At 40.6% G+C, this 20,961-nt stretch overlaps 1 protein-coding gene across 3 annotated transcripts in view; it reads right to left on the bottom strand.

Annotated features, from left to right (window-relative positions):
* Positions 1 to 20,961, bottom strand: part of TRAP1 (TNF receptor associated protein 1) — a 67,078-nt gene that overhangs the window by 36,748 nt on the left and 9,369 nt on the right. Inside the window, exon 1 of one of the 3 annotated variants that reach the window (XM_036309782.1) lies at positions 7,035 to 7,124. The exons of the other annotated variants lie outside the window; for them this stretch is intronic. Within the exon in view, the coding sequence (XP_036165675.1) occupies positions 7,035 to 7,109 (75 nt within the window). The 5' untranslated portion in view covers positions 7,110 to 7,124. Of the gene's footprint in view, positions 1 to 7,034; positions 7,125 to 20,961 lie in introns of those variants that run through there. 3 annotated transcript variants of the gene reach the window in all.

Raw genomic sequence — 20,961 nt, 5'->3', positions numbered from 1 at the left:
CACTTATTTTCTATGCTGCTTATTTAAAATTTCTGCTATAAGCCAACTTGTGGTATTTCTTCTACTATTAACTTTTTGTTAATGTATAACTTATGTTACCAAATTAACAAGCTTATATTTCTTAGTATCCAACTTTTTCAAGACAAGAACATCCACATTTTGGGGGAAGACAAAGCATCTAGTAGGAAAGCAGCTCTTTTTACAATCATGGAACGTTTTATCAGCATAAACACCACTATGCTCAAGCAGAAGAATATTAGGTCAGCCAACAGACAGTGTTAGTGGTCCTACAAGGCCTTTTTTTTTTTTTTTTTTACTAGTAAGCAGCAATTAAAAATGCAACTGCCTGTAGGAACCGCCAAATGAGTCGAAACACAATGAGGTTCTGTCAGGTGTGGCTCAGTTGGTTGAGCAACATCCCATGCACCAAGAGGTTGCTGGTTCAATTCCCTGTCAGGGCACATGCCTGGGTTGTGGGCTCGCCCCAGGAGGCAGCCAATCAATGGTTCTCTCTCTCTCTGCCTCTCCTCTTCCTTCCCCCATCTCTCTAAAATCAATAAAAACATATTTAAAAACAAGAATGGGTATTTCTTTTGCTTTTTAAAAAGATCACCATCTATCAGCCATAGTCCTTACTATGATATTGTTTCATAACTGCATCTTAAGTTATGCACTTTAAAAAAATGTTTTTATTGATTTCAGAGAGGAATAGAGGAGGAATGGAAACATCAATGATGAGAATCATCATATATGTCATATATATTTTTTAAAATGTATACACACTTTAACAGCTGACAGCTCAATTTTGAAAACGAAATGTATTTTAATAAACAATGCCTTTATAATTATTCAAAGTGTGTGTATATAGTTTTTGGGATAATATACTGTGTGTATATATATAAATTTTTTTAAAAGAATAGTTTATTGATTTCTAGAGGAAGGGAGAGGGAGAGGGAAACATCTATGTGAGAGCGCAACATCAATCAGCTGCCTTCTGCAAACCCCCCACCAGGGATTGAGCCTGCAACCTTGCATGTGCCCCTGACCAAATCAGCAACTTCCTGGTACATGGGACAATGCCCAACCAAACTGAGCCACATTGGCCAGGACTATATATATTTTTCAAATATGATTTTATTGATTTTAGAGAGAGACAGTGAGAAGCATCAATGTGAGAGAGAAACATCAATTGGCTGACTCCTGCACGCACCCCAACTGAAACCAAACCTGCAACCCACCCAGGCATGTGCCCTAACCAGGAATCAAACCAGCTACCCTCTGTTACACAGGACGTTCAACCAACTGAGCCACACCAGCCAGGGCTATGTCCTCTATTTTGACCAATTAGTGATGGCCCTCTCTGTTACTTGTTTTGTTTCCTTGTATTCAGGGAGTTGGATGTTTCTTGATAGGATGTAAGTATAAGTATACCTCAGTAGAAAATTATTCACACGAGCCCTGAAACATAATAGGGAGAAAATGTTTGAGCACACCAGTGCTAAGAACGTAGACATTTTTGAAGGAATACAAATCTTTATTTGACACATAAGTGGAAAGTGAAGTGCTTTATGTGTAGAGTATTGATATTCTTAAAACAAATCTTACTGAATTGCTGAACTTAAGAAAGAAAATGTTTGGAGAAAGTTCAGATGTATAAATAAATGGAAAAACAAATCGATGTTTCTCTACTTTCCTCTCCCTACAATCGATTTTTTAAAAAAGAGAAGGTATAGCTAAAAAAAAAAAAAAGCATTCGAGCCCTGACCAGTTTGGCTCAGTGGATAGAGCGTCGGCCTGCGGACTGAAGGGTCCCAGGTTCGATTCCGGTCAAGGGCATGTACCTTGGTTGCGGTCACATCCCCAGTAGGGGATGTGCAGGAGGCAGCTGATCGATGTTTCTCTCTCATGGATGTTTCCAACTCTCTATCCCTCTCCTTCCTCTCTGTAAAAAAAAAAAAAAAAAAAAAAAAAAAAAAAAAAAATCAATTTTATATATATATATATATTTTTTTTTAAAGCATTCGATAAACTTATATAGAACTCAAACAAAATTTACTTGATCTAAAAGAAGGCAAGAAAGGATGAAGAGAGGGGGAAAATGATAAGGGACAAATAAAATGGTAGAGATAAATTCAACAATATCAATAATTACATTTTATGTTAATAGACTAATTGCTGATTATAAGGCAAGGATTGTCAGAACTGATAAAGCAAGACCTAATTATATACTGTCTACAAAACAATTATTTTAAATGCAAAAACATAGGTACTCTGAAAGTAAATGGATAGAAATGATATACCGTATAAAAAGTACACATAAGAAGGCCGGAATGACTATATTAATAGCAGACGAAAGAGACTTCAAAATAAAAAGTATTACCAGAAAAAAAAGGATAGTTCAGGATGAAAACAAATACAATTCATCAGGAAAACTAAATCACAAATGTATCTGCCTAATAACAGAACTTCAAAATATATGAAGTTATAACTAAAAGAATTCAAAAACAAAAGAAAGCCCTAGCCGGTTTGGCTCACTGGATAGAGTGTCGGCCTGCAGATTGAAGGGTCCCAGGTTCGATTCTGGTCAAGGCCACATGCCTGGGTTGTGAGCTTGATCCCCAGTAGGGGGCGTGCAGGTGGCAGCCAATCAATGATTCTCTCTCATCACTGATGTTCCTATTTCTCTCTCCTTCTCCCTTCCTCTCTGAAATCAATAAAAAAAATACGAAAACAAAACAAAACAAAGACAAGTATCATATGATCTCACTTATGTGGAATCTAACGAACAAAATAAACTGATGAACAAAATAGATCCTGAGACATAGAAGCATGGAACAGACTGTTGAATCTCAGAGAAAAGACGGGGTGGGTGGGTGGGAAGAGATTAACCAAAGAACTTGTAAGCATATATGCATAACTCACGGACACAGACAATAGTGTGATGAAGGCTTTGGGTGGGAGGTGGGTTAGGCTAGAAGGGGTCAATGGGGGAAGAAAGGGGGACATATGTAATACTTTCAACAATAAAGATTAAAAAGAAAAGAAAAAGAAAAAGCAATTCCACAGCCATAGTTGGAGATTTTAATATCCCTCTCTCAACAACAAATAGAACTAGATAAAAAAATAGAATAAATCAAGACACAGATCATCTGAACTACTGTGTGAAACACTCTGACCTAATGGATATTTATATAGGGTGTCCCAAAATTCACGCAAGAAGTAATTTTGATAGAAAACACAGGTTTATAACTAAAAATTGTAAATTTTTTATTGATTCATAAAGTATGCAGTATAGGGTTATGTATGGAATAGCACATCGGGTAAATGGCCTCCATGGCTTTGCTGGCACATATGCAAAGCTGTGGTCTTCAGTGGTCTTCATTGTCCCTGCGCCTGGGCCATAATTGGTACTTGGTAATGCTTATCAAATTGAAGGGATTGAAATCAAAGGGCAACAGGTATTAGAATCTGATTCACTAAACCAAGTAAAATTGGGCTTTTATTTTTTGTTGTTGTTGTTGTTGTTGTTAATGCTCACGCAAAATTCAAATCTTGCATGAATTTTGGGACACGCTATAGAATACTAAACTCAACTGTAAAATACAGTTCTTGAAAAAGAACACATTTTTTCAAGTGCACAGGGTACATTCACTAGGAGACCATAAAATGGGCTACAAATCTCAATAAATTTAGAAGGACCGAAATCATAAAAGCTCTTCGATACAACAGAATTAAGTCAGAATCAATAATAATAAAATATCTAGGAAAACCCAAGTATCTGGAAATTAAACAACATATTTTAAATAATCCATAGGACAAGGAAGAAATCACAAGGGAAATGAGATAATACTATTTCAAACTAAATGGCAATGAAAATACAATATATTGAAAGTTGTGGAATACACCTAGAGAAGCACGCAGCAGGGAACTTACAGCTTTAAATGCTTATGTCAGAAAAGAAGCCTAAAAGTCAATGATCTCAGGTTTTACCTCAGAAAAAAGAAGCACAAAGTCTACCCAAAGAAAGTAGAAGGGAGGACTAACAAAGAACAGAAATCAAAGAAACAGAAAACTGACAATGGGAAAATTAACAAAAAGTTGATTGTTGAACAAAACTGGTAACTCCAAGCTACACTGATGAACTAAAATGAGAATACCAACATCAGGAATGAAGGCAGGGCTCTCATTACAAGTTCCAATGGCATTCGAAGGATAATAAGGAAACGTTATGGACAAATTTATGGCAAGAAAGTTGACAATTTAGATGAACTATGGACAAATTCCTTGGGGGGGAAAATCTATCCAGAGTGACAGAGGATGAAACAAAAATTCTGAATTGCTTTATATATAATAAAGAAATTTAATTTAATTTTTTTTTTTTTTTTTGGTTATGAGTTTATTTGAGCCAAAGTGACGACATATACCAGGGAGCAAGATGGCAAATGCTCCTGAGTGTTTTCAAAATATCTCCACAACCCTGGCCCATGTGCTCAGTGGTTAGAGCATCAGCCATGTACCAAAGAGTTGCTGATTCAATTCCCAATCAAGGGAATGTATCTGGGTCGCAGGTTTGATCTCCAGCCCGTCAGGGCACGTGTAGGAGGCAACCCCAATCAACGTGTCTCTCCCCCTACCCCCGGCCCCCGCCAACCCTCCCCCCCCTCCCATTCTCTCTAAAAACTAATGGGGAAAAGTATCGAGTGAGGATTAACAAATAGAAAAGTTTTATGAGGAGAGCATAGCCCTAAGTCAAAACCTGACAAATACATTACACACACACACACACACACACACACACACACACACACACACACAGTAAAAGTGATAGACTAGCCCAGCTGGTGTGGCTCAGTGGTTGAGCGATTCCCTGTCAGAACACATGTCTGGGTTGTGGACTTGCAGGAGGCAGCTGATAAAGGATTCTATCTCATCATTGATGTTTCTCTCTCTCTCTCTCCCTCTCCCTTCCTCTCTCGGAAATAAAAAATAAAATATGGGGAGATTTATTAAAAAAAAAAGCAATAGACTAATATCCCTCATGAACACAGACATGGAAGTTCTCAATAAAATATTAGCAAGTCAAATCCAGCAATATGTAAAAATGATACTATATCATGACCTACCCAGGTTTACACCAGGGATGCAACCCTGATTTAGCACTAGACAATCAATCGATATAATTCACTTTACAAACAAACAACAACCACAAAAAGAACCAGCAAAAGAAATGGAACTAATGGGCTCAGAATGAAGGAACAAATGAGAGTATGGCTACTACAGCAAATTGCAGAGGGCAGGCCCATCTGTATAGGCAAGAGCTGCTACTCTGTTCTCAGAGACTGTCACCACCATCAAATGTAGGCAAGACTCTCAGAACTTTCAATTTTTCAATAGAAATAAGAAACTCAGCCCTAGCCGGTTTGGCTCAGTGGATAGAGCGTTGGCCTGTGGACTGAGGGGTCTTGGGTTTGATTCCAGTCAAGGGCATATGCCTGGGTTGCGGACTTGATCCCCAGTAATGGGTGTGCAGGAGGCAACCAATCAATGATTCTCTCTGATCATTGATGTTTCTATCTCTCTCTCCCTCTTCCTTCCTCTCTGAAATAAAAATATATATATTTTTTAAAAGTAGAACAAAAGAAATGTGTTTTTTAAAAATAAACTCAAATATGTATGTGAAATCTGATTTTAAATGTTTGCAATTACCTCTTTAAATGTTTGGACCGAACAAAATTTATTTACAGCTAGAATTAGCCTATAGTTGCTAGTTGGTTACTCTTTTACTAATATGGAAAATGACCCATGAGAAAGTTTACCAGCAAAATGAAAAAGAGTAGCCCTAGCTGGTTTGACTCAATGGATAGAGCGTCAGCCTGCAGACTGAAGGGTCCCAGGTTCAATTCCGGTCAAGGGGGTTGTGGGCTCAATCCCCAGTAGGGGGCATGCAGGAGGCAGCCAATCGATGATTCTCATCATTGATGCTTCTCTCTCTTTCTCCCTCTCCCTTCCTCTCTAAAATCAATAAAATATATTTTAAAAAAGAAAAAGAGTAAAGCTTCAAAGAAGAGGATCACACTCCCATTTGTTAGAAATGCATCAGAGAACAGCTTTTCTAGAAAAAGCAGATGATCTTTATGACCTTGGGGCAAGCATAGGCTGGCAAACTTTTTCTGTAAAGGGCCCACAGTAAATATTTTAGGCTTTTTGAGCCCTGTGGTCTCTCTTGCAGCTACTCATCTCTGCCATGTGGCAGGAAAGCAGTCACAGACAACATGTGAAAGAATGGGGCCTGTGTCCCAGTACAACTTTATTCACAGAAATACTAGTAGGCCATCAGCCTAATTTGACCAACAGGCCTTAGCCTGCAGAACCTTGGGGTAAACCACAAAAGATTGGTATATTTGACTAAATTAAAATTAAGAACTTCTGTTCATAAACACAAACACACACACAAAACAAGACACTAAGACAAGAGTGAAATAGTGAGCCACAAACTAAGAGAATACATTTGCAATAATTATTAATTGCAAAGGATTGATTTATAAAAGATTAGTACCCATACAAAACATATAGAAATTTTAAAAAGTTAAACAATCAGAAGGAAAAATGGGGGCAAAAGACATGAATAGCAGATATGAAAAGGAAACAAATGGTTAATAATCATGAAAAACTATGCTCAATTTCATTAGTCAGGACCCATTTTGAAACACCACCCTAAACCTAGCAATTCCACACTTAGGTACATTACATACCCTAGAGAAATGCCTGCATCTGTGAGGCAGGATGCCTGTACAATGAAGTTCAAGCCACCTCGTTTATTATAAAAGCCCCACACTAGAAGCAACCCAATGTCTGTGTCTGGGATGGAGAAGTAAGCTGCAGTACATTCATACAATGAAACATTAGAGAACAATGACATAGATAAACCTTACAGATAATACTGTTCCATTTAACTGCACATGCAGTTTATGTACTTTCCTATGTATATCTTATAATCAAACATACACAGACACAAGATATCACTTAATACTCACTAGACTTGCAAAGATTAAAAAGTCCAAGTACACCGTCCTGGCTGGTGTGGCCCAGTTGGTTCGATATCGTCCCATGCACCAAAGGTCTCGGGTTCAATTCCCTGTCAGGGCACATACCCAAGTTGCGGGTTCACATTCGGGAGGCAACCAATCGATGTACCTCTCTCACACATAGATGTTTCTCTTGCTCTATCTCTTCCTTCTTCCCTCTCTAAAATCAATCAAACTTTTAAAAAGCCAAGAATACCACCCTAACTGGTTTGGCTCAGTGGATAGAGCGTCGGCCTGCGGACTGAAGGGTCCCAGGTTCGATTCTGGTCAAGGGCATGTACCTTGGTTGTGGGCACATCCCCAGTGGGAGGTGTGCAGGAGGCAGCTGATCGATGTTTCTCTCTCATCGATGTTTCTAACTCTCTATCCCTCTCCCTTCCTCTCTGTAAAAAAATCAATAAAATATATAATAAATAAATAAATAAATAAATAAATATATAAAGCCAAGATTTGGATATGAGTGTGGAACAAAGGGGACTTTCACTATACTGCTGGTGTAGTAAACAGTGATACAACTTTTCTTAGAAAATAATTCCGCATTACTTTAGAAGTTGGAACATACTAAATGAGCCAACAATTCCACTTAGGTATATGTCAGGAATTATAAATGAAATGAATTATAAAATTATATGAATTATAAAGAAAGAAATGAAGGTATATTAACACAGCAGAATAAACAGAGAAAATAATGAACTACCTCATTAGCATGGCAAAAGCTAAGAAAACAAATTGACCCAAGAAAGCAAAGTCCCAGCAGAATACACACAATATTGTTTCAATAAAGTCTGTGTATGTATATATACACATACAGGATGGGGCAAAAGTAGGGCTACAGTTGTGAGTATGTGAAACAGTTTATTATTCTTGTATTATTACTTATTCATTATTGCATTATTTTCCATTTGAACAACTGTAAACCTACTTTTGCCCCTCCCTGTATGTACAGTAAAGAAAAGCAAGGGAATAAAACCCAGAGAATTCAGGTCAGCGGCCGAGAAAGGGATGCACCTGGGAGAGGCACACAAGGCCTTTGAGGGACTGGTAATTTCTATTTAAGCTAGATAATGGGTATTCATTTTATGCTTCTTTTAAAAACTGCACATACATATTACATGCATTCCTTTTTAAATGAAAAGGAGGGGGGATATGAAAGGAAATAAAGCTTGGAGTGGGGGCTGGCCTCCAATTTCAACCCTTCTGAGTCATTCTGAACTTGCAAAGAGAAGTACACACATCCTCTCAGAACTTAGCTTGACATCAGCAGAGAAGCTCTCTGCAGTGTTGCCCGTGGGACATAACAGGGTTGGGGACTAGATCTCCTTCTAGCCAACCTGGACTAATATGTAAGTCCCAGTTATGGCCAGGCCTGCAGGTATGAAGTGCAGGCAGCTGCAGGAAGAGGCCAGGGCCTGGCGGACCCAGCACAACTCAATCAATATTCCCCATCTCAGGCCCTCTCGTTGGCACTGTGCTTCAGTTCACATCACAGTTCATCTTTACCAGCTCAGATAAAGGGAGATATGCCAACAGAGCTGCACAGAATTCCTTTCAGAAACAACTTCCAGACAGTACTTCTGGTGGCCCTATAGAGAAACCATGCAGGGCAGCAAGAAGCAGCCTGAGCCCTATGGAAGGCGATCTGGCTGAATCTGTCAAGATTACAAAATGCAACCTGGCCGGCATGACTCAGTGGTTGAGCATTGACCTATGAACCATGAGGTCACGGTTCAATGCCGGGGTTGCTCAATCCCAAGTGTGGAGCATGCAAGAGGCAGCTGATCAATGATTCTCTTTCATCACTGATATTTCTATCTCTCTTCCTCTCTGAAATCAATAAAAATATGTTTTAAAAAATTACAAAATGCATATATCTTTTAACCTGGCAATTTCATTCTATGGATACAGCTGAATCTGTATATAAAGACTAAGATGAAAGGCCATACATTTTAATACTGTATATAACAGCAAATGTCTGGAAACCACCTACATTTCTGTCTACAGAGGACAGGCAAAAAAAACCATGGTGTCTCCCAACAAGCAACTACTACCATGTCACTATTAAAAAAAAAAAAAAATCGGAAAAACCAAGATGGTGGCATAGGTAAACACCGGAGTTTGCTGCCTTGAACATGAACAACCACTTCAAAAATACAACTAAAAGACGGAACGGACATCGCCCAGAACCACAGGAAGGCTGGCTGAGTGGAAATTCTACAACTAGAAGGAAAGAGAAAAGCATACCGAGACTCAGAGGAGCCGCAGTGCGGAAGTAAAATACTAAGGTACAGAGGCGCACACGGAGCGGGCTGGTGGCTGAGGGCACGGTTGTCGTTTTCAATCGGGAGGGAGTCTCAGGCTCTGAGCTCCAGTTCCGGGCAAGTCTCTGGGGACCCAGACTCATATGGGAGAAGTGGGACTGTCTGGCATCGGTCGGAACTTGAGGGCAGCTTTCTCTCCGAGGGGCTTGCAGCGACTGCCAAGACACTGAGAAGCTGGGCCTCTGAGAGCAGGATAACTGCTAGCCCCGCCCTGTTGATCCCATGGGACCCGCCCGGCCCAAGCCCTGCAGGGAGGCTTTTGCTGGATAGCCTCAGGCAGAGGCTAGATTAGCACCTCCCTAGAGATCCAGGAGCCAGTGTACCCAGAGGTCAGAGTGGGACCATCCAGTTTGCAGCTCCGTGGAACCATAAAGGACATACTCAGGGGGCAGACTCAGTGAGCACCAAAGCCCCATTGAAGCAAGTCTTTCCCCGGAGGGGTGTCTCCAGCACAGAAGTTCTCCCATTGCAGACACAGCTGATTCTCACAGCCAATTGGCCTAAAGGTCAATTCCTCCCAGTGATACCTACAACCATCAAGGCTTAACTACAACAAGACTGTGCACAAAGACCACAAGCGGGTGCACCAAGAGTGTACTCCTCAGGTAATTGGGGAGGCTGAGCCACTGGGCCCTAGAGGGCACTTAGCACAGAAAACCACTTTATCAACACAGGGAAGCATAAAAAATGTAGAGACAAAGAAAAAGGACACAAATGACAGAAATGGAGGAAAGCAAACTACTGGATATAGAGTTCAAAACCACACTTTTAAAGTTTTTCAAGAATTTTCTAGAAACTGCCGATAAACTTAATGAGACCTACAAGAAATCTAATGAGACCCTCAAGGTTGTGATAAAGGACCAACTAAAAATTAAGCATACACTGACTGAAATAAAGAATATTATACAGACTCCCAACAGCAGGCTAGAGGATCGCAAGAATCAAGTCAAAGATTTGAAATATGAAGAAGCAAAAAACACCCAACCGGAAAAGCAAAATGAAAAAAGGCCAAGACCGGTTTGGCTCAGTGGATAGAGCGTCAGCCTGCGGACTGAAAGGTCCCAGGTTCGATTCCGGTCAAGGGCATGTACCTGGGTTGTGGGCACATCCCCAGTGAGGGATGTGCAGGGGGCAGCTGATCGATGTTTCTCTCTCATCAATGTTTCTAACTCTCTATCTCTCTCCCTTCCTCTCTGTGAAAAATCAATAAAATATATTTAAAAAAAAAAAAAAGAAAAAAGAATCCGAAAATATGAAGATAGTGTAAGGAGCCTCTGGGACAACTTCAAGCGTACCAACATCAGAATTATAGGGGTGCCAGAAGAAGAGAGAGAGCAAGATATTGAAAATCTATTTGAAGAAATAATGACAGAAAACTTCCCCTACCTGCTGAAAGAAATAGACTTACAAGTCCAGGAAGCGCAGAGAACCCCAAACAAAAGGAAGCCAAAGAGGACCACACCAAGACACATCATAATTAAAATGCCAAGAGCAAAAGACAAAGAGAGAATCTTAAAAGCAGCAAGAGAATGACAGTCAGTTACCTACAAGGGAGTACCCATACGACTGTCAGCTGACTTCTCAACAGAAACTTTGCAGGCCAGAAGGGAGTGGCAAGAAATATTCAAAGTGATGAATGCCAAGAATCTACAACCAAGATTACTTTATCCAGCAAAGCTATCATTCAGAATTGAAGGTCAGATAAAGAGCTTCACAGATAAGGAAAAGCTAAAGGAGTTCATCACCACCAAACCAGTATTATATGAAATGCTGAAAGGTATCCTTTAAGAAGAGGAAGAAGAAGAAAAAGGTAAAGATACAAATTATGAACAACAAATACACATCTATCAACAAGTGAATCTGAAAATCAAGTGAATAATCCAATGAAGAGAATGAACTGGTGATTATAATAGAATCAGGGGCATAGAAAGGGAGTGGACTGACTATTCTTGGGGGGGGGGGTGGGTGAAGGGGATGCGGGAAGAGACTGGACAAAAATCGTGCACCTATGGATGAGGAAAGTGGGTGGGGAGTGAGGGAGGAGGGTGGGGTGGGAACTGGGTGGAGGGGAGTTATGGGGGGGAAAAAGAGGAACAAATGTAATTAATAATCTGAACAATAAAGATTTAATTAATAATAAAAAATCACAAAAAAATACATCAATGAAGAAACTCACTATGTGTGATACAGCACACTCTCCAAGAACTATTAAATGAAGAACAGAATACAGAAAAATGTATATTCTTATAGAATGTATATCTATACTTTTCTGTATTCATATAAACACTTGACAGGACATAACTGATGACCTATGAAAGTGGGGAGGGAATAGAAGAGAGGGAGACTTGAGGCTGGAGCAAGACTTCTCAATGGATACCATTTCTAATCAAATAAGTACTTAATTATTCAAAACAATAATTAAACTCTAAAAAAATGTGGCTTGCCCTAGCCGGTTTGGCTCACTGGATAGAGCATAGGCCTGGGGACTGAAGGGTCCCAGGTTCGATTCCGGTCAAGGGCATGTACCTTGGTTGCAGGCACATCCCCAGTAGGGGGTGTGCAGGAGGCAGCTAATCAATGTTTCTCTCTCATCGATGTTTCTAACTCTCTATCCCTCTCCCTTCCTCGCTGTAAAAAATCAATAAAACATATATTAAAAAAAATGTGGCTCAAAAACAACAAACAAAACCCAAAAAACAAACAAACAAAAAAAGTGGCTGTCACAAAAGAGTGCCTTCCCACCGACTGTCAATGTCAGGGTCACATGAAGGCCTACAGACACACCAGAGGAAGATCCAGTGTAGGAGTCCCTCAGGGGTCAGGAGTTAGTAACCAGTTGAGGGTCATTTATTAATTTACTAGAGACCCAATTCGTGCACAGGCAAGGTCCCTAACACCGGCCTGCTGCCGGCAGGGGCCTCCCTTCCCCAGCTGCCTGCTGGGACCTCCCTTCATTCTGCACTGCCCCCTGGTGGTCAGTGCAAGTCATAGCAAGTGATTGAACTTCCAGTCGGTCAAACTCCCAAGAGGACACTTTGCATATCAGGCTTTTATATAGAGAGAGATTAGTAAATTAGTTACATATATGAAATGGAGTACTCTGTAACACAGAAAAATGAGGCAACTGTGTGTGAAGTGTTCTGATGCTGAACTATCTCTAAAACATATTAAAGAAAAAAAACCTGGCCCTGGCCGGTGTGCTTCAAGTGGCAGGGCAAGGTCCCGAGCATTGAAAGTTGCTCAATTCCCAGTCAGGGCACATGCCTGGGTTGGGGGGTTTGAACCCCGGTTGTGGTGTGTGCAGGAGGCAGCAGACTGATGTTTTGCTTTCATGTTAATGTTTTTTTTTCTCTCTCTCTCTCTCCTTCTCTCTTCCTCTCTAAAATTCAATTTAAAAAATCAAAAAATAAAAACCCTGGTCCAGAACAGTGGTTTGCATTTGCTACCTTGGTGCTTAAATACACTATGTGTGTGTACATATACACATAAGTTATTCTCATAAAATAAGAATCTCTCTGTGAGAGAACACCCAAAAAACTGGCTAAGAGGATTACCACCAGAGGGGAACTGGTGTCTGAGGGTAGCAGTGAGATGTGCTTTACTTTGCACACACCTTTGTGTTTTTTGAATTTTGTGCTAAGTGTAACAATAACCTATTTACAAAATAAGCTATCTATAAAAATTACAGACAAGTTCCCCTCAAGATGGCAGCACAGGTAAATGTGGGACTCGAATCCTCCCACAACCACATCAAAATTACAACTAAACTACAGAACCATTATGCAGAAGCATGTGAAACCTAGCTGAACAGAAGCCCTATAATTAAGGATATAAAGAAGCTACACCAAGACTGGTAGGAAGGGTGTAGATGTGAAATGGGCTGGTCCTAAACCCACCTGGTCAGATAAAAATCAAGATACCTGGGCTGCAGAGGTGGCCCCTAAGGAGAGAGGGGTCCCAGACCCATACCAGGGTTCCAGTGCCAGGAAGAGAAGTCCCCATAACTTCTAGCTGTAAAAACCAATGGAGCGCTGGTCAATTTGGCTCAATGGACAGAGCATCAACCTGTGGACTGAAGGGTCCCAGGGCTGATTCCAATGAAGAGAACGTACCTCAGTTGCAGGCTTGATCCCAGCCCTGGTCCGGGGAATCAAGTGTTTATATATATTTTATTTTTTTAAATTGATATTTTACAGAGAGGAAGGGAGAGGGATAGAGAGTTGGAAACATCCATGAGAGAGAAATATCGATCAGCTGCCTCCTGCACACCCCCTACTGGAGATGTGCCTGCAACCAAGGTACATGTCCTTGACCAGAATCGAACCTGGGACCCTTCACTCCACAAACCGATGCTCTATCCACTGAGCCAAACTGGTTAGGGCAAGGGTTTATATAAATACAGTGAGAGAGGCAACCAATTGATGTGTGTCTCTCTCTCACACAGCATTCTCTCTCTGTCTCTCCCCCTTCCTTCCACTCTCTCTAAAAATCAATGGAGCCCAGCCAGAGTGGCTCTGTGGTTGAGCATCGACCTATGAACCAGGAGGTTACGGTTCAATTCCCAGTCAGGGCACATATCTGGGTTTTGGGCTCAATCCCCAGTGTAGGGTGTATAGGAGGCAGCCGATCAATGATTCTCTCTCATCATTGATGTTTCTATCTCTCTCTCCCTCTCCCTTCCTCTCTGAAATCAATAAAAACATATTTTTAAAGATAAACAAATAATAAAAATCAATGGAAAAAATATCTTTGGGTGAGGATTAACCAAAAAGAAAAAAAAACAACAATGAAGATTGTGGCTGAGTGAGATGGAGGGGCTGCTGAGTCCCAGGTGTTCCTCTGAAGGGTCTGCGCACTATTACTTGGGCTCACTCACTCTGAGCTCCCGCACTGAGGCAGCAGCTTGAAAGGCACCGGGAATTGTCTGACATCAGGGCCAGAGAGGTAGCTTTCTCCCAGACAGAAGTGCTGGCAGAGGCCATCTTTGAGTCTCCATCAACCTGGCTAACACTGTTCACCCAACCTGGTAATTCCGAGACCCTGCCCCACCCAACTTTCGGGCCTTGTCCAGTGTCTTTTCCATACAAAGGGCCTGTCTGCGTGCTTTAAAATCTCTCCAGCAAGCAGCACCAGGCCCCAGAGTGGCCCGTACCTCTCACTAAGTAGCCCCAAGCCCAGCACTAGTGGCATCTGGCCTTTGTTCGCAGCTTGGTCTTCCTGGGCACCTCCTAGCCCAGCACCAGTAACAGCCTATATCACTTTGTACTCATGCTGGGTGACCACAGGCAAGGCACAGGTGGCATCTGACTTTGGCCTGCACCTCCAGAGTGGCCCCAGAGTCAGCACACCCAGTGGACAGCTTCAGACCACCTCAAAGCACCATCCAACCAACTCCCCAAAGCGACACACTCAAGGGGAAAACTCAGCAGTCACCAGAGCCCCACTGAAGTCCTGCTCTGTGGATGCTCTGTGGATCGGCCCCTGCATAGCTGATCCTTCACAGTGGTCATAGCCAGTCCTCATGATCTGGGGGTCAATCCCTACCACTGACGTGCCAACAGCAATCAAGGCTCAACTACAACAGGAAGGTGCACACAGCCCACACAGGGTGGGGCTGGGAGTCACACCTAGAGCCCACCCAGACTGCATCACTGGGCCCGATAGGACACCTCCTACATAAGGCCACGCTACCAAGACTGCGAGATGTAGCAGCTCTATCCAATACATAGACACAAACACTGGGAGGCAGCCAAAATGAGGAGACAAAGAAACATGTCCCAAATGAAGAAATGGAAAAAAAATCCAGAAAACGAACAAAACAAAATGGAGACAATCTACCGGATGCAGAGTTCAAAACACTGGTTATAAGGATGTTCAATGAACTTAGGGAAAGAATAGATGAACTTAGTAAGAACTTCAACAAAAAGAGAAAACAAAAGAGAATCAGTCAGAAATGAAAAATACATTAAGGGAGCCGAAACCGGTTTGGCTCAGTGGATAGAGTGTCGGCCTGCGGACTGAAGGGTCCCGGGTTCGATTCCGGTCAAGGGCATGTACCTGGGTTGCGGGCACATCTCCAATAGGAGATGTGCAGGAGGCAGCTGGTCGATGTTTCTCTCTCATTGATGTTTCTGACTCTCTATCTCTCTCCCTTCCTCTCTGTAAAAAATCAATAAAATATATTTTTTAAAAAAAGAAAAATACATTAAGGGAGTACATTATAGGGAATCAACAGTGGAATAGATGAAGCAGAGGATCAAAATACTGATTTGGAAGGTAAGGAAGCAGAAAATATCCAATCAGAAAAGCAAAAAGAAAAAGGAATCTGAAAAAATGAGGATAGTATATGGAGCCTATGGGAAAACTTCAAGCATACCCACATTTGCAACACGGAAGTGCTGGGAGAGAGCGAGCGAGAAATTAAAAATTTATGTGAAAAAAATGACAGGAAACTTCCCCAACTTGGTGAAGGAAATAGACATACAAGTACAGGAAGTGCAGAGAATGCCAAACAAGATGAACCCAAAGAGCCCACACCAAGACACACCATAATTAAAATGCCAAAGGTTAAAGACAAAGAGAGAATCTTAAAAACAGCAAGAGAAAAGCAGGCAGTTACCTACCTACAAGGGCACTCCCATAAGACTTCAGATGATTTCTCAACAGAAACTTTTCAGACCAGAAGGGATTGGCAAAAATATGTATTCAAAGTGATGAGGGATTACTCTACCCAGCAAAGCTATCGTTTAAATCGAATGACATATAAAGAGCTTCTGAAACAAAAAGGAACTCATCACCACCAAACCACTATTTAAAAAAATGTTAAAGGGCCTTCTGTTAGGAGAAGAAAAAAGATAAAAAATATGACTAGAAGAGCAATAAATATATATCTATCAATAATTACTTTAAATGCAAATGGATTAAATGTTCCAATCAAAAGACACATAGAGGCCATAACCGGTTTGGCTCAGTGGATGGAGTGTCGGCCTGCAGACTGAAGGGTCCCAAGTTCGATTCCGGTCAAGGGCATGTACCTTGGTTGCAGGCACATCCCCAGTGGGAGGTGTGCAGGAGGCGGCTGATCAATGTTTCTCTCTCATCGATGTTTCTAACTCTCTATCTCACTCCCTTCCTCTCTGTAAAAAAATCAATAAAATATATTTTTTAAAAAAGACACATAGAGGCTGAATGGATAACAAAACAAGACCCATATATGCTGTCTACAAGAGACTCACTTGAGATTGAAAGACACACACAGACTGAGAGTAAAGGGATGGAAAAAGATAGTTCATGAAAATGAAAACAAACAAAAAGCTGGGGTAGCAATACAGTGGGGCCTTGACTTACGAGTGTCCCGACCAACGAGTTTTTCGAGATACGAGCCGTCTCTCGGCCGATTTTTTGCTTTGAGTTGCGAGCTAAAATTCGGGTTACGAGCCAGCTTCAGATACCCCACCGCTAGTTGGCGCAGCGAATATCACAGTGAACGCCACAACATCAGCCCAGCATCACGTGTCTCACTCGTTCACTTTAAGATTTGACATACGAGTAATTTGAGTTACGAGCTCCATCACGGAACGAATTAAACTCGTAAGTCAAGGCCCCACTGTACTTACATCAGACAAAATAGACTTTAAAACAAAGGCTGTAACAAGAGACAAAGAAGGACCCAGCAATTTCACTTCTGGTTATTTATCCGAAAAAGCCCAAAACACTAAATTGAAAAGACATAGGCATCCATTGCAGCATTATTTACAACTAGAGGCCCGGTGCTCTCGCAGTCCGGGACCCCTCAGCCACAAAAAAGAATGAAATCTTGCCATCTGCAACATGGATGGACAGTGGGTATTGTGTTGAAAGAAATGACAGACAAATACCATATGATTTCACTTATATTTGGAATCTAAAGAACAGAAATGAACAAGTAGAACAGAAACACTCATAGATACAGAAGACATTTTGAAGAGGGGAGGTTAAGGGGATGGGTGAAAAAGGTGAAGGGGTTAAGAAGTACAAATATGTCCTAGGTGGTGTGGCTCAGTGGGTAGAGTGTCAGCCTGCAGACTGAAGGGTCCCAGGTTTGATTCTGGTCAAGGGCACATGCCTGGGTTTCAGGCTAGATCCCCAGTAGGGGGCATGAACATCTCATCATTGATGTTTCTCTCTCTCTCCCTTTCCCTTCCTCCCTGAAATCAATAAGAATATATTTTTTTAAAAATGACCCTCATTTGTGTGGCTTCATTGAGATTCACTACCTGAATGAGGCGAAATCTATCAAAGAATTGGGTGACTATGTAACCACCTTGGTTGGGGGCCCCTGAAACTGGCACAGTGTCTCTTGACAAGCACACTCTGTGATACAGCGATGAGAGCTAAGCCTTAGGAAGGCTTCTGCAGCCACAGGGGTGACTTCCCAGGTTACCAAAGCAGTATGTGCATGTTGGAGTTACCTTTACTTTTTCTATAACTTGTACCAAATAATCCACTTCTGTCTTTCATTTATAACATTCCTTCAAATAAAGTAATTTGGTTCTCCCTCTCCCCACCCCACAAAAGAAGAACAAATGGCCCAACCAGCATGGCTCAGAGGTTGAGCATTGATCTAAGACCCAGGAGGTCTCAGTTCGATTCCCAGTCAGGGGGCATGCAGGAGACAGTCAACCAATGATTCTCCCTCATCACTGATGTTTCTATCTCTCCCCCCCTCCCTGAAATCAATAAAAATATATATAAGCAAAAAACAAAAGAAAATATTACCTAATTACAAAACACACTAAAAAACTTACTAGACACATAAAACACATTTACAAAGGAATATAGAAAGCTCGGGGAAATGTCCTGGAATAGGAAAAGTAAATATTTAAAGATGTCAATCTCTTAATTAGTTTATATTTTTAACATAATCCCAATGAAACCTCAAACAAGATTTTTCTTGAGCTATTCAAACTAATTCCTAAATTCATAAGGAAAAATAAGTGTGTATAAATAGCCAAGAAATTTTTGGAAAATGTGAGGCAATACTATTATTAAATATTAAAGCACATTACTTTAAAGCTACAGTATTAAAATTAATTTCCTCTCTCACTTATTAAATCAAAATGAATTCCAGAATGACTTAAAATAAAAGAAGCTAGAAGTACTAGACTAAAACAAGATATTTGAAAAATAGCTTTGAGATACAATTGACCTACAGTGTACAATCAATGGTTTTTAGTATATTTATAAAGTTGTATAACCATCACCAATATCTAATTTTTTATCAGAACATTTTAAATCACCCCAGGAAGTAACCCCATACCCATTCTCCCTGTATCTCCCCCCTGGCCACAGCTCCTGGCAACTACTTTTTCTCTCTATGGATTTACCTGTTCTGGATGTTTCACATAAATGAAATCATACTGTACAAGGTCTTTTGTGTCTGGCTCTTTTCACTTAACATGTTTTCAAGGTGCATCCACATTGTACCACTTAGCATACCCTATTCCTTTTAATAGCTGAATAATGGTCCATTATATGAATAGACCACATGATGTTTTTCCATTCATCAGTTGATGGACAAACTGGGTTGTTTCCACTTTTTTTTTTTTGGCTACTATGAACAATGCTGCTATAAATATGTACAAGTTTCTGTGTGAACATACCTTTTAAATTCTCTTGGGTATATACCTAGAAATAGAAGCAGTGGGTCAAAGGAAACTGTATGTTTAACTGTCTAAGGGACTGCCAGACTGTTTTCTAAGTGCTACACCATTTTACATTCTTGCCAGCAGTGCATGAGGGTTCCAACTTCTCCACATCTTCAACCAACACTGGTTATTGCCTATATTTTGGGGCTTTTTAAAAATATTTTTATTGACTTTGAGAGAGGGAAAGGGAGAAACATCAAATGGTCACCTCCTGCACAACCCCCTACTCGGAATTGAGCTCTCAACCCAAACACGTGCCCTGACCCGGAATTAAAATGTCAACCTTTCAGTGCACAACATTCAACCAACTAAGCCACACCGGCCGGGGCTTATGTTTTTTTATTATAGCCACCTGAGTGGATGTGAAGTGATGTCTCACTGTGGTTTTGATTTGCATTTTCCTCCCTATCAGCTAATAATGTTGCTCATCTTAGAGATTTTTTTCTTTAATGACTTAAGGTAAGGAAATTCTTTCTAAACAAGGCACATAACCCTCCCTGCCGGTATGGCTCGGTGGTTGAGCGTTGACCTCTGAACCAAGAAGTTGCTGGTTTGATTCCTAGTAAGAGCACATGCCTGGGTTGCGGGCTCAATCCCCAATAGGAGGCACGCAAGATGTAGCCAATCTGTGTTTTTATCTCTATCCTTCTCCCTTCCTCTCTCTCTAAAAATCAACAAAAAAATATTTTTAAAAATACGTAATAACCCAAGAACCATAAATTTATGGGCCACATAAAAATGTAATGTATTTTACGTTTGCTCCCCTTAGCGCTGTGTGTTTTAACCAAGGTCACCTCTCCGAGAAAGGTTGTTTCCCCAGGTAGGGATTTTTCCCTGAAGTTGGGAGGGGATGAAACTCCTTAACTAAGTGCCAGGTGGGTAGTTAATCACTTTAACTACAAACAATCATGCTTAAGCTACATAATCTTTACTCCCTGGAATGGAGATAAGAAACGCCCCAACCTTTGTAATAGAAATTGACAGGATTAAAATCAACTGGTATAAATACGGATGTAACAAGACAATAAACAGCAGAACCTCTCTGGAGATCCAGACCAGAACTTGGCTGGAGATCCTGGCTAGGCTGCTGATCAACTGAAAAAAAAAAAAAAAAAAAAAAAAAAAAGTAATGTATTTTAAAAGTTCTCATTATAAGAAATCACAGAGAAAAAATGTAACTATGTGAGGTGATGGATGTTAACTAAACTTACTGTGATCATTCTGTAATATATACAAACACTGAATCATTGTTATATATCTGAAACTAATATAATGTTATATGTCAGTTACAGCTCAATTAAAAATTTTTAAATGTTTTAAAATTAAAAAACTAACAATAACCAAAGTACCAAAAAAATTATGTTAATATGCAAACACACTGGGGAAAAAATCTGAAACACATGGCAGGGGGCCAGTTTCCTTAATAGAGCAAGATCACTCATACATTTATAAGAAAAAGGCCAACAGCACAAGAGTAAAAGGGCAATCCATACCAAAAAAACGGACATAAAAGCTTTGAATCATAGAAAAAAACATTTTACCACATTCATAACTAAAGGAATGCATTTTAAAATAAGGTAGACTGACAAAGATTTTAAAATACTGTTATGCTAGCACTGATGAATGTGTGCAAAACTACTGGCAGTGCTGGATTTTGGCATTTTCTAAGCAAGAGTCAGTATCTGTAGGATGTACTTCTATGTTCTGGGCTGTGGCTGAACTGACTCTTCTTTCTGCATTCTGACGCAGTGTCTCTGCGAACTGGTTGTCCTCTAACCAATATAACTGAGAAGGGATAGGAGTTGAATTACCTTGTCCCAAAGTGTGAGATTCCTCCTATGGAGTGATTTTTTTATTTAGCTCTCCACTGTA

Source organism: Myotis myotis, unplaced genomic scaffold (assembly GCF_014108235.1).
Source record: "Myotis myotis isolate mMyoMyo1 unplaced genomic scaffold, mMyoMyo1.p scaffold_m19_p_5, whole genome shotgun sequence".
NCBI classification, from domain to species: Eukaryota; Metazoa; Chordata; class Mammalia; order Chiroptera; family Vespertilionidae; genus Myotis; species Myotis myotis.
This window is presented reverse-complemented; position numbering and strand designations above follow the sequence as displayed.